Genomic DNA, 14869 nt, shown 5'->3' with positions numbered 1-14869 from the left:
GGATAACCTTGGCTATTTGAATGAGCCTAACGTGGAACAAGCCCCCCAGTGGGATATTCTGTGGTTTGGGTAGGTGGGAGGAAAGTCTCTATTACCAGGTTTTGTGGTAGAACAGGGAGAACCCTTGAGACCATGTGGCTATCTCAGCCACACTGAGGAGCTGCTAGACATGGCTCAACTGCATCGAACCAAGGCTGCTGGCTGGTATCAGAACCCATCCCCACCATTGCTGTGGCCTGCACATACTCTAAAGGGCCCGAGGTAATTTACCTTCTGCTCTAACAGAATGAAAAGAAAATAATAAGCGACTTGGTGCCGTACTTTGTGGCCCCTTCCTGGCTTCCAGACCTATGTTGTCTTCCTGGTGAACTGCCTTCAACGTTATTAAAATTTTTTTTTGTTAATAAATGTTCATTATAGAAAAACTAGAAAGTAGAGAAAAGCAAATGTAAGGTGCTTTTTGCAGCCTTTTCTGTAGGCCTGCCATTGTAAGAGGCAGAGTTGTCTCTGTACAGGCATGGCCACAGATCCACATCCAGGCATAGGCTCTCTTGAGGTAGGGCCCAGGAATCTGGATATTATGAAGCTCTATGGGTGGGTCTATAGTCCTAAGAACTATCAACCTAACCTCTTTAGTTCCTCTCTGACACCATCCTTTCTTTTCTTCTTTTTTCTTTTTTTAACTGGAGTATTGTTGCTTTACAGTGCTGTGTCATTTTCTGCTGTACAGCAAAGTGAATCAGCCACACGTATACATGTATCCCCTCTTTTTTGGACTTCCTTCCCATTTAGGTCACCACAGAGCACTGAGTAGAGTTCCCTGTGCTATACGGTAGGTTCTCATTAGTTACCGATTTTATACATAGTAGTATATATGTGTCAATCCCAATCTCCCCATTCATCCCCTTGCCCCCTTGGTATCCATATGTTTGTTCTCTATGTCTGTGACACCATCCCTTCTTAGTAGCAGTTTATTTCCAAGAGGGATCATACTTTTCCTAAAAGGACTCCTCCCTGGTTCCCACTCAGCTAAATGGCTGATTTTTGAACAAGGGTCACTTATCTGATCCCAGAATCCTCACCACCATCTGTGGTCACCTTACCCGAATGTGTGGCTGCAATTCCCTTGTTAGCAGCATCAGGGGCATAGGCCCAAGGGTTGGTTTCACGCACAGGCATTGCTACGGGTGCTAGAGCAGTATGGGCTGGCTTAGCAGCAAGCACATGGAAGGCTGAGTCAGTGCCATTAGCTACAATGGGAGCAGACAACACCAATGTAGTTAAATTCATGCAGGGTGTACAGGTGGCCCCTTGGAGCTGGGTCAGTCAAGCCAATGTGCAATACTGGTGGAACAGATAAGACAGAAAAGTTGGTGTTGGGATAACCATGCCATTTGCAATGGATACACAAACCTTTTGGCAAAGAGGGAATTAGAGGATGTAATTAAAATGGGTGTACTGATAAAGATGTATGACTCTTTTAGGAAAATATGTGTATGGAGAGAGAGGAAATGAAGACTAGAAAAACAATTTCAAATTAAGTTGAACAGAGCTGCTTTGTATTACAAGCAGGAAAAAGTAACTATTCTAAGATACAGCTTAGCCTTTGGCATAATGATATAGATAAAGTATTTTCTTCTCCTACCACTATTCCAAAAGATCAAATTATGCCAACAATAACAACAATGATTAAATACAATAATTCCTTATTATGTGCTAGGCACTATGCTAACAGTACTTTAGTGTGCATCATCTCAATTAATTCTCTCAAAATCCCCATATTACAGATGAGAAAAATCAAACTTGGTATATGTTTTCATATGCTTAATAATTTTTAAATTTGCTACAGAATTAATTTCATCTTTTTTAAAGGTTTTTTTCCCCTCAGTAATGTTTGTAATATCTCAAGGCACCTACTGTTCTTTCTTGTCTCCCTTTATTAAAATCTCCTAACCCTTGCTCCTTTACTCCAGACATCTATTCCATCACTTTCTATTCCTTAGCCTAGCTCTCTATATTTCATATGGAACAGACAAGCAGGCACCTTCTCCTGCCCTACACCAATCAGTCCCTCTTTAGGACTCAGCGACTATGCTTATGGCATTGGTATGATTTACCCAGGGCTTGCCTAAAAGACTAGCTTATCCACACACTGAGAGTCCCTTAAAGGCAGGGAAAGGACTATATTCTATTCAGTTTTGTACACCCACTGCCCTGTAAATAGACACAGAGTAAGTAGAATGTAACAGGAAGTATATTCAGAAAGACCTGGGTTTAAATCCTGGCTGTGTGACTTGGGCAATTTACTTAACCTCTCTGAGCCTCATTTTCCTTATCTGCGATGCCCACCTCAAAGGGTTGTTGTGAGGATTAAATGAGATGAAAAAATGCATGAGTCCTTACCATGATGTATGTGGCAGACACTGTGCTAAGTGCCCAATAAATTGTGCCTATTATTATTGGTAGTATAAATATTTGTTAGATGAAATGAAAAGCCACTTGGTGCACATGACTATTAAGGTTTTTTTTTTTTTTTTTTTTTTTTTTTTTTAAAGAGACTCCCTCCTAGAGGAAAAGCATGCTGTAGCTTTTCAATAAGAGCAGGCAAAAAACGTCTCCACAGAAAACCTTTTTCTGAGCTCTCTCCCAAAAGAAATGAAGAAAGATCATTTATAGGAGCTCAAATTCTAAAAGTCTGTAATTTATGTTATACAGACTCTTTGCTGACCTTTGAGTCAATACCAACTATTAATTCAGTATCTCTGAAAATAACAACTTTTACTAATTCTTCAATGCCACAAAGGCTAATTTTAGGATACCTGTTATGGAAAATGAAATGAACTGAAGTACCTTTTCTTTTTATGGGCCTCTTGTGACAGGGTAGAGACTAGATGAGTCCAGTCTTGGCACCACTGATATTTTGGGCCAGATTGTTCTTTGTTGTGAGGGTGGCTATTGTGTACACTGAAGGATGTTTACTGCCATCCCTGGCTTCTACCAGGATGCCAACAGTAAGCACCCACTACCACACTGTGAAACCCAATGAACGTCTCCAGATGATGGATACCGAATTTTCCCTGAGGGGTCAAAATCACCCCAGGTTGAGAACCACTGTGCTAAAGAAAGCATAAGGCTAGAACCAACTCTGATGACTGCTGTTTCTGCAGAACCGGCTGGCTACTCTGACTCTTAACAGTTAAGTAGCAAATAAAGCAGTGGGTTGGGACTATAGATGCTCCTGACAGAATGGGATGAAAGATGGGTAGGTACGTGCAAAATGACAAATGCAGACATCTCAGGAAACAGGAAGGGGAACAAAGCACAAAGACGCTGTCAAATAGGGAAATTTAACGATTGTGAGATCATCTCAAACAGGGAAGTTAGTGGGTATGTCCAGGTCTTGGGAAGCTCCGAATGCCGACTTACAGTTAGTGAGCAGCGTCATAAAAGTACTAGCTTCAAAGGGAACAGGTGAGCAGGCTAAGCGGGCACTAACCCTGAGCGGCAGGGGACTGTGCTGCCACCACGGTCGCCGGCTTGGTCATCGGGGCAGATGAAAAGGGATCCTCGCAGGGTGTACTGAAGGCGCTGGTGATCTGTGAGCACAGGGAGCTGATACTCTCCGCCTCCCCTTCTACCTCTGGCACTGCAAGACAAACAGAAGATGGCTCCAGACAGAAAAACGGAACGATCCTGAAACAGGACAGTATCACACAAGGTGGCATTTTACACTGACTCTCTCATTTGTGGAAGGAAAAGACGCAACTGTCAGGTGGGGATATAAAAGCAGCTTCAAAAAATTTCCTGACCACTATTCACTGGCTTTTCACATGAGAAGGTATAAAATGATAACAATTCCTGTACTAAGGTCTATCTTCCTCCCTTGCAAATCCCCAGATTTCCTTATTTCCTCTCCTGTGTGACACTGTTGAGAACTTGCTGTTCTCTTTTTGTGCCAAGATGTTCAGTCAGTAAGATCAACCTGTTTTGTCTTCCGACCAGGTCCCAAGGCTGTGGTCTGAGTTAAGTTCTGCAACCCTCCAGTGACTCTTGTCAAAAAATGGGTTAAAGTCAGGGGCACCAGTGGGTGCTCAGTCCTTTTCTCTGTAATAAACTACGACAATGTGATCACTCTCATTTTTTTCCAAAGTACCAAGTACCTGAGCTGTGATAACATGAAAAAGTGAACTGAGGTCCAGGACTCGAGAGGCTCTGCTCTTAATATTGACTCTGGGGGGCTTCCCTGGTGGCGCAGTGGTTAAGAATCCGCCTGCCGACGCAGGGGACACGGATTCGAGCTCTGGTCCGGGAAGATCCCACATGCCATGGAGCAACTAAGCCCGTGCGCCACAACTACTGAACCTGTGCTCTAGAGTCCCTGAGCCAGAACTACTGAACCCGTTTACCACAACTACTGAAGCCCATGCCCCTAGAGCCCGTGCTCTGCCACAAGAGAAGCCACCAAAATGAGAGGCCTGTGCACTTCAACAAAGAGTAGCCCCCACTCACCGCAACTAGAGAAAGCGTGCATGCAGCAACGAAGACCCAACACAGCCAAAAACAAACAAACAACAAAACAAAACAAAAAAATTGATGCTTGGATACTTCTGTGTCACGGAGGAAGCTAATTATATGTGCTGAACCTCTGCTCAACTGTGGAAAGAGAATAATCGTTTTTGTTTCCCATCTGCTCCAGAGGAAGACTGAAAATGAGGTACTTGAAGCCTCTGGAGTTTCCGTTTCTACAGGAGCTGAGAGGTGAAAAGACCCTCAGTAATCATCTAGTTCTTTAGGCTGAGTTTTATCCGTCAAAGAACTTAACCCTCTGTGCTTCTGTACCACCAGCAGGGGGAGTGCCCTATGGAGACAGAGCTTCCTCGGATTCGGTTACAGCACTGGCTCGACATGTCTCAGCGAAGTAAAACAGGGCCCAATAAAAGCACTGACCAGATCCGACACCTTAGCTCCGGATCTTATGATGAGGACAGAGCTACCAGGGCTGGCTCAGCTGTACACAGGCCACACAAAGGCCTGTGTGGCAGTTCTGAAAGGTAATGAATATGTGTGAGCAACCCCACTGTCTCTGATGAACAACGGATCTTAGATTTATACAGGAGACCCGTTTAGAGTTTCCTCCCTATGGAGCCAACCAGCCACAAGGACATTGAGAACTTATCCATTTCTTCTGGTACATCTGACAGTAATGCTATTTAACTGGATGTGTTTCCAAAGCCTTTTAAATTAATTCCCTGCTGGGTCCCAAATGGCAGAATAAGAATGGAAACTTGAGACCCTTGATGTTTGGAAGCAGGTACGCTTTCATCAGGACAAATCACAAACCTTGTAGCTCAGGCTGGGCATTCCCATCATGTCTCTGTTACCTATTTGTTGAAGAGAAACGAACGACTCACGTCCCTTACTCTCCATGAATCTCCATTTTCTTCCAATGGGAAATGATACAAGATATGTAACCACCAACCAGCCTCAGAAAGAGGGGTGGCTAGTTTGATGGGACCAGTGACTCCACTGGAAGTGATGGTAACGCTTCAGTGCCAGAGCACCCAGTGAGTGAGGTGGATGCTGCATTACCTGCATTTTTTATGGGGAAATCAGTCTTCCTCTGCATAGTGGAAGGCAACTCGTTGATGCGCAGGGATAGCTGGCGTTTAAAGGGTGACATCTTCTGGCTAAGAGCAGGAAATCCTCGGAAAGAGCCTTGGCGAGCAAGTTGTTCAATTGGTGCGTGCCGGCGTGGGATGGCGTGAGGATTGTTCATCTCCAGCGAGGCGGTAGCGTCCGCAGTGGGAGAGGTGGGAGAGGACGGGGGTGGGGCAGTGTTGCCAGGGGCCACTGATGAACCAACCACTGTCTTATCTGTGTCAGCTCGAGAAAGTCAAGAGAAAGAGGACCTTAGCAATGTCTTCAAATAATTTGAGCTTATATCGCTGAGGAACTCAAAAACTCTTCTAGGCCTTTTTACCCATCTCCTTAACCATGTCTCTTAAAAGACAGGTTAGAAGCGGGGCTCAGATCTCCTATTTTTCAGACAAATAAAACGTTTAGTAATCTACTACATGTCACATGGCATATCTACTAAGACACAAATATTAGATCTTTTATTCCCATGCAGTGATTAAGACTTTGAACAAGATTAAACAAAACAAAACAAAACAAAACTACCTATGAACTCCTAGCAAAAGGTCCTTTAAAGAATGATGGTTCACAGTTTTCAATATTTGTTTGCTTTTTTGTTTGGGGGAGAGGATTTAGGAGTGGCAGAGTCAGAAAGGTCTAAATAAGCATAAGTTTGATTAGATGTTAAAGAATGTCATAAAGCAGACATGGACATTAGGCATTTGTGGCTCATTTGAACAAAAGCATACAGAAGTAAAATTTTAAATTGGAGTAAACATAAATACAAGACTGTTTCCATGTGAGTACCCACTGTGTCCCATTCTGATTGTGGTAAATCTCTACTCCCCTCCCCTCACAATACTCTGTAGATGCTAGGACTCAACCATTTTGGCAGCTGCTGTATCAAAAAGTATTCTTTGGTGGTATTAAAGAATGTGCATCCAGTCTGAAAATCACTGAAGCATACTAAATAACAGGTATACATACTACATTTTCTAATTAAAATAGCATGGTGTTTTTTTATTCTTTGGTATCCTGGCACAAATGTTTATAAGAAATGAAAAAAAAATCACAATCAATAATTTAATTTCAAATAAAAATATGTATCCTTTTTTTGGCTTAAAAATTAGAGCTGTTTGGGTCAGTATTAGATTAATGAAGTTACCTAAAATGGCTGGTTTGGAATTGAAAGAATATAGTAAAAAATTAGCAAAATTATATTAATATATATTTAAACCTAACTGTTTAATTCCAAAATATCCCTTGTTGGTTTCAGCCCTAGTTATACACAAGAATGCAAAGCATTTTCCCTAAGCCCTATCACTCAGTTCTAAAATACACTTGACTGAACTTTAGATAACAGCCTCCTGAGTGACTTGAATGCCTGTAAAGGCATTTCTGCTATGCTGCTATGGGTACCTGAAAAAAAAACACATTCTGAAAAACCACACACTAAAATTAATGGGGCTATGGAGAAAAGAGGGGCCAGCATCTCAAAATCTGTGGACTCTTTTTCACAAAAGCACTAAAACAACAGTAATAATCTAATAAGAAGAGTATCACTGAGAAATTTCTGCCTGCATTTACACCCAGCATCACCATCAGTGGGTCCTCTGCAGCCTAAACCTGGGACTGGTACTTCTTCCTTTAAATGTAGGTCCTTGATAGCATTTGCTTCACAGAGATCAGATGCATCAGAATTTAAAAAAAAATCTGTTCGAGGATGCAGGTTTTCCCAATTTTGCTTTTGAATGTCTTTGCAGCTTCTTCAACTGCACTCTCAGCTTCCCCGGTAGTTTAACATAATGGGAAGAGTAAACACTTTGAAGCCACTAAACAAGCCACTCTAAAGGAAAGGACTCTGTTTAGATTTTTAGCTTTGTTCTTAAGGTCTTCATATATTGCTAAGAGTTCTCTTTGACTGTGAAAAAGCTTGCCCCTGATAGCTTCCAAATATTAACCTGTTGGGAAAAACTGTTTAAATAAACACACATTGTAGTAGAACGGATTGTACCTTTCTTAGCATCTTGGATTTGTTTCATAATCTCCTCTCTTTCTGCTTGCTCAGTGGCTGTCGTGACACGGAATGATCCTTCTCTTGTGAAAGTGGTCCGACTGGCATCGAAAGTAGCAGTCACTCCACATTCCTTCTCCCGCTTCTGCTTACGTTCTAAACAGGCTGCAAAAGCACAGCCCACTGCGTGGCTCAGCCTTTCACCCTGTATGTAACAGAAGGTTTAAAAAACTTTTTAAGAGTTATGGTGTCAAAAATTACAAATTAGCTTGGACTACAAAATAAGTCTGTTTCCACACAGGCAAAATGTTAGGAACTCCAGCTTAAAATTAGATTTTAGTATATTAATATGCCAAATTAATCTAAATGAATTATTACCTTAGGTAATGCTTATGATCCTTTACTGTAGTAGGCATTGGGTAAAGCGACCATCGGTAAGGGGTGCTTTCTGAGCAGCCACCAACACTTCCTTATTAGTCAGGTCCCTCTGTCACTCACGTTAACTCTGGTCACCAGCTTAGAAGACACTGCTCAAGGTTCCAAGCCCTAAGTCTTGACACACAAACCTCTATTTGCTATTTAGGGGAATAGTAGGAATATTTACCAAGCATTTCTAAGAAACCACTGGAAAGGCAGGGCAAGTTTCAGAGCTTAAATATACTATCAACATGTCTAGGAACAAAAGGCACAAACTTAAAACTTCAGATAAATAAATACAACTGCAGGGCTTCCCTGGTGGCGCAGTGGTTGAGAGTCTGCCTGCCGATGCAGGGGTTCGTGCCCCAGTCCGGGAAGATCCCACATGCCGCAGAGCGGCTGGGCCCGTGAGCCAGGGCTGATGAGCCTGCGTGTCCGGAGCCTGTGCTCCGCAACAGGAGAGGCCACAACAGTGAGAGGCCCACATACTGCAAAAAAAAGAAAAAAAGAAAAAATACAACTGCAGCGATGAGAAGCAATCAGGCAAAGGAAAGCTTAGCTTCCTCAGTCTTTCTGAATGCTCCTCCCCCGCCCCATCTGGGCCCTCAGTGCTTGTAGGCTCTCTCCCATAACTTCCCTATCTCAAACCCCAACTCTACCTCCCAACCACACACAGGCAAAAGTAAAAGCATGTTTTCACCCACATTTTCTACTTATAAAGGAATTAAACAGATAAACCTGAATTTTTTGTGTGTGGGAGGAGAGGAAGGCTTATGTAAACTAAATATTGTTTTAAAGATACACTGGATTACCTAGAGTAAATTTAATAAATTTGGTGGGTTACTTTTTACCCAGGTTATCTGTATCTTAAACTATATCCCTAATTGTGGAATAAAAAAGTGAGGGATGATATAATAACTGTTGGCGTCTTTAACAGCGAGAAGAGAATCTGAGAACAGGGAAACCTTGTGGAGTTTCCAAAATCATACCATGTAAGCAGCTGCTCCTACATATTGCTCTGAGTAAGTAATTTCACTGCATTTTGTATGCCAATATCAGATATCATAAGGAGAGGTAAATGTCTGAAATGCTTTTGTCCCTAAGATTTCACATGACTGTAAACTGTAAGATCTCACGTGACTGCTTATTTAAAGACTGACAGACTCACTCTTTATGAATCTGCATGAGTTTCTATCTAACTTCTTAGTAGGATGATACAAGGGTAGGCCCTGAAGGGTGAAATAGGAGAGAGGACCGAAAGAATTTTAGAACCCGTGTGCGTTTGAACACAGCTCTATTACAAGGACAGAGCTATAGGTCAAGGAAACGTATTATCTCTGCTAGGCCTTGTGGCAGAAGTTCTTGCAGTGGAGAAGTTACCATGGGCCAGACCCTATGCTATGAGTGTTTATACTTGTTACCAAATTTAGTCCCCAAAACTGTTATCTCCATCTTATAGAAGTGGATACTAAGACTTAGAAAATGTTAAATAACCTGCCCCAAATCCCACAGCTAGTAAGAACCAGAAAGAGGAACAAAACCCATATCTGATTCAGAGCTTGAGCTCCTAATATTTGTTTATACAACTGCTTTTTAAAAAGCGTTTGGTCAATATTAGAATATGGCCACCACTTCCCTTCCAGGTTAAACCTTAGCAAGAGTTCACCGAGTTGTAGTCATGAATGGCTACAACTGCCTTATTCTGGCTGGACGTTTAAAAACTCAAATATTACACACTCAATGCTATATTATAATGAAGATCATCATCATCTAAGAGACTTGTCTTTCATATCAGAATTTTGGGTAATTTAGATGAAGAATGATAGATTCGATTATTCCTACTTTTATTTTTTTTAATTAATTTATTTCATTTATTTTTGGCTGCATTGGGTCTTCGTTGCTGCACATGGGCTTTTTCTAGTTGTGGCAAGCAGGGGCCACTCTTCGTGGAGGTGCACAGGCTTCTCATTGTGGCGGCTTCTCTTGTTGCAGAGCACGGGCTCTAGGCGCGTGGGCTCAGTAGTTGTGGCTCGCAGGCTCTATAGTGCAGGCTCAGTAGTTGTGGCACACGGGCTTAGCTGCTCCATGGCATGTGGGATCTTCCTGGACCAGGGCTTGAACCCGTGTCCCCTGCATTGGCAGGCGGATTCTTAACCACCAGGGAAGTCTCTATTCTCTACTTTTAAACAAAACCAAAATTTCTACTATGTAACAATTTCTAGCATAGTTCACTGTACCATAATTTAGTATTTCTATTTTTTGAATTGAAAATATACTCCCACTCAGTTCTTGTGGTAGAGTCGCTTTGTAAATGAATTTATAAGCACCTTTCAAATGCCAATATCTTCTACCCAGATGAATTAGCAAACAAATGCATGTAAGGATCTTGAAAATAGTTCTAATAATGAAAAGTTTCAAATAAAGTTTAGCAGCCACCATCACCAGAGAACTTTTACTTTCCTTTAATGACTTTCGATCTCAGCCAATCATCTTGCTCTGTGAGTGGTAGGGTTATACCAAGAGTGTGAATTACTTGAATAAAAGGAGTGAAAGCAGGCTAGTTTAGGCACTTCCAAGTGCTGTAACAGCACGTAGTTGTTAAAAATGTAGTGGATACGGTATTTGTTTTTCTCTTTCTGACTTACTTCACTCTGTATGACAGACTCTAGGTCCATCCATTTCACTACAAATAACTCAATTTCATTTCTTTTTATGGCTGAGTAATATTCCATTGTATATATGCGCCACAGCTTCTTTATCCATTCATCTGTTGATGGACACTTAGGTTGCTTCCATGTCCTGGCTATTGTAAATAGAGCTGCAATGAACATTTTGGTACATGACTCTTTTTGAATTATGGTTTTCTCAGGGTATATGCCCATACCATATGCTAACACATATATATGGAATCTAAGAAAAAAAAAAAAAGGTCATGAAGAACCTATGGGCAAGACGGAATAAAGACACAGACTTACTAGAGAATGGACTTAAGGATATGGGGAGGGGGAAGGGTAAGCTGTGACAAAGTGAGAGACTGGCATGGACATATATACACTACCAAACGTAAAATAGATAGCTAGTGGGAAGCAGCCGCATAGCACAGGGAGATCAGCTCGGTGCTTTGTGACCACCTGGGGGGCGGGGATAGAGAGGGTGGGAGGGAGGGAGACACAAGAGGGAAGAGAGATGGGAACATATGTATATGTATAACTGATTCACTTTGTTATAAAGCAGAAACTAACACACCACTGTAAAGCAATTATACTCCAATAAAGATGTTAAAAAAAAATTTAGTGGAAACTGTTTGGCTGAGCCAACCCAGAAGGAGCTTGGTGACTGAGGCTAGTCATGATGAAATCCATGCTATTGGACTCACCGTGTCCTTGACAGCCATGAAGCAGTGACAGATCCAGCGCCGAGTTGTGCCATCACGACATATGTAAGAGAAGGCCCTATCAAAGTTCCTATCTGGGGCACAGAAAGAAACTTTTTCTATTGTTTGGTCAACTATGAGGTCCTGGAAAAAAGGAAAACACAAAGGAATAGAGGACTTATGAGGTTAATCAAGTTTCTCAGAAGAAACACAGGATGTTCATTTCACAACACAGAATCTCTACATCTAATGCATCAAGGCTATAGAATAGCTGGATCTGAGCCAGAAGTATGAATACTAAGAATTTGACCTAGGAGAAATCCCAAGAGACACTTTCCCCAGATGCCTCCCTCCCTCACTTCATCTTCATGTATATAATATATGCCTGCTGATTCTAGTTTTATGATGGTTAATTCCATGTTCAATTTTACAATATATGTAAATCAATTTAATCCAATTTCCATATAACTTACATTCAAATAACATCATTTCCAGAACAGCTCTATGTATTTATTAACTTACTGATCAGTTGAGTATGACTCTCTATGTTTATATACTTGCTGAATGACATCGTATCCACATAGTATAAACATTGCACAAAATGTTTTTTAAAATCTTGACACTCTTTGGCTCTTCTGTGTGATATTCCAGTGGCTAAAATCCCTAGATGCTGAGATGGGGGCTGTAAGTGCTAAAACCTGCAAACAAAATGGCTTTTATACAGCATAACTATGAGAATTCCTGTTGCTCCACCAACTTGCCGGTCAATTCCTTAAAGTTCTGCAATGCTGGTGGCTCATTATAATTTTATTTTGCATAACCTTGATTACTATGAATTTCCTCTTCAGCAAAGTGATTCAAGTCTTTTGGACTATCTGTCATTTTTCTTTTGATATGTCGGAGTTATTTATATATTCTAAATATGAGCCCTTCATTTGTTATACATATTGCAAAATTTCTTTTCTGCTCATAATGGGTCCCAGGATGACAAGTCATCAATCACTATTATCACTCAATGTGGGAAGAAGTAAATTAATTAATTCCAGTGTTATAAGTAACCACTAGGGGGCAACATCACTTTCTAACTATCGTGTAAAGCAATTAAAAATATAGCCTCCACATACAACAAATTTTACCCAAAGCACTAATGAAAACTACACAAAATAAGCTAATTAAAATGATAGTTATTTCCAATTGTAATGTAAATTTAAGACTACCACTTCTCTTGAACTTAAAAAAAAAGAAAAGCCTTAGGGAAAAGAACTAAAATGTAGCTAAATTAAATCACTTACAATATATCAGGCAAGCTACCCATGAAAACTGTCCTTTACCTGCCAGACTTTCTCCTCCTTCCAGTGACACCTGAGGGTTTTTTTTTTTTTTTTGAAAATTGCCTTTTTGTTAAAATTTCTCCAGATTTAGGTCTCTTAGAAAGTTCGAATTAATGATTAAATGTACTTATATAAATAACACCTTATGCTCTCTAAGGGCAGAGTCTATGTCTATTCTTATTTAGGCATGTAGGATCACTTTCTTTCAAATGCAAAGTGCTACTTATTATTTGAGATATTGTGTGGATTCTAAATAAATGTTAACCAAATGAGCAATTTACTAGTCCTTAAGATTTCACTTAAATTGAGTCTTCAGTTAAACAGTAGGTTAATCAGTTCAAATATCACTTTCTAAAAATAGTGTTTTATTAAGGAACAAGAAGAAATTTTAGATATGGTCTATCAACTTTTTAAAAAATTTTTAACTGTGATATCAATAAAAGGTCCATCATTTTTCACATCATATTTGTGGGGGTAAACCTTTTTAACGTGTCAGAACAAAAACAGAACTCAGATCTTAACATTAAACGCTAATACGCCATAGGCTAAACATGCTGTGTCATGTAGACCAAAACGTTGAGAGAATTCTCTTCTATTTTTCGTAAGGTAAATGAGTAGCTAAATTGGTTTTTCTGAACATTAACTAGTCTCTCCAAAGATCGTTCTTTGGACAAAGTGGAAGGATACAGAGTGACTTCAACAACTTAATGGCATTATATTTGATCATAGGGATAAAAAACATATGAGCAGTAACATTTAAGCTTATGAAAGATTTACCTTAGTTTTTTCATCCACAACTCTGAGTCCATCTGCCGATACCCACAGGACTGCCTTAACTGCTTTCTTTCCAGTCTTTTAAGAGAAACCAAAAAGGAAGGGGGTGGGGGAGACACACACATATATAATATTAAAAAATAGTCATCTCCCTAGAAAACACTGACTTCTGCCTTCCAGAAGTCACAAGTACAGATGGAGTCAAGTTCAGGAGGGGTGCCAATGCTAGATACTCAAACCAAACTGCAGAAACATTCAAGAAAAAACAAGCCAAAGACATTATTTTAGAAACACAATGCAAAATAATAAGATAAAATTAAGTAAAGGATAAGGGGGACAGATGGAATAAAAACCAAGATATCACATTCTATAAAGGGCAAAGAATAAGTAGATTCTTCACTCATTTCAAAACTCAACCACGAAAACCAAGAGTTAGATAAATATTAATTAAATACATAAGGAGTTACACCACAAGTAGCCTCTACAAGTGCATTTAGAGTAGAAAGTAATACGTAAGTCTAAAATGAGATGCTGGCCATTCTACTATCCTTTGGCCCCAATGTGTATAGCAGGACCCTTGGTCACCTGAAATTTTCATATTAAAAACCCAAGAAGGCTTCATTATTCCTTTAACAGTCTTTAAAAACCATTATTTCTTCTCTCAGGATTAACACAGAACTGGTTTAGTTTTTAATTTGACATTAAGTGCATGGAGACCATTTTGGGGACATAGGAGAATTAAAAAACTGTTGGAAAAATACTGTCATTATAACATGAATTCTTTTTACTGGCTGAGAAAAGACTTTTGGCACACAAGAATCACATGAGAACAAGCTGATGTATGATTTCTCCTGTGATGGAATGAAAATGGGACAGTGGGAGTTTGTAATAGTAATTTAAATAGCTTCCTTTCTTTTTAACTGCTCCAAAGATACAAGCAAAATAAAACAAAAGCAAAGTGAAGGCTGAGAATAGGTATCAGAACATCATAAAAAGTACAGATCAAAAGGAATCTGGTACTAAAGGTTGGAACAGCAGCCTCTAGAAGGAACAAAGGAAGATAAAGAAACGTCTACCATCCTTCACTAGACACGTCCAAGCCCAGCACTCCTCAGTAAGGCATGGCCTTATTTAAGTGAACTGTATAATCCACTCTGGGCTCCGTTTCCACCACCACGACAAATCTGATGAGAGCCTATTATATGCCAGGCAGTAGAAATACTCGAAGAGTTCACAGTCCATTGAAAGGTGACAGATAAACAACAAATAAATCATACAGTAGTAAGTGCTATAGGAGAGTTGAAAAGTTTGTAACAATGTCAGAAA

At 40.2% G+C, this 14869-nt stretch overlaps 1 protein-coding gene across 6 annotated transcripts in view; it reads right to left on the bottom strand.

The window, feature by feature from the left end:
- NUMB (NUMB endocytic adaptor protein) overlaps positions 1 to 14869 on the bottom strand; it is a 174706-nt gene that overhangs the window by 3057 nt on the left and 156780 nt on the right. For 4 of the 6 annotated variants that reach the window (XM_060095887.1, XM_060095886.1, XM_060095890.1 and 1 more), the window contains 5 exons: positions 13547 to 13621; positions 11442 to 11582; positions 7649 to 7853; positions 5590 to 5883; positions 3497 to 3646 (listed from right to left, as the gene is read on the bottom strand). In XM_060095887.1, the coding sequence (XP_059951870.1) occupies positions 3497 to 3646; positions 5590 to 5883; positions 7649 to 7853; positions 11442 to 11582; positions 13547 to 13621 (865 nt within the window). The remainder of the gene's footprint in view (positions 1 to 3496; positions 3647 to 5589; positions 5884 to 7648; positions 7854 to 11441; positions 11583 to 13546; positions 13622 to 14869) is intronic. The other 2 variants (XM_060095889.1, XM_060095891.1) reach the window with 1 other exon arrangement.

Source organism: Mesoplodon densirostris, chromosome 4 (genome assembly GCF_025265405.1).
Source record: "Mesoplodon densirostris isolate mMesDen1 chromosome 4, mMesDen1 primary haplotype, whole genome shotgun sequence".
Classification (NCBI taxonomy): Eukaryota; Metazoa; Chordata; class Mammalia; order Artiodactyla; family Ziphiidae; genus Mesoplodon; species Mesoplodon densirostris.
The sequence above is the reverse complement of the archived record's forward strand: the minus strand, read 5'-3'. Positions and strand labels throughout refer to the sequence as shown.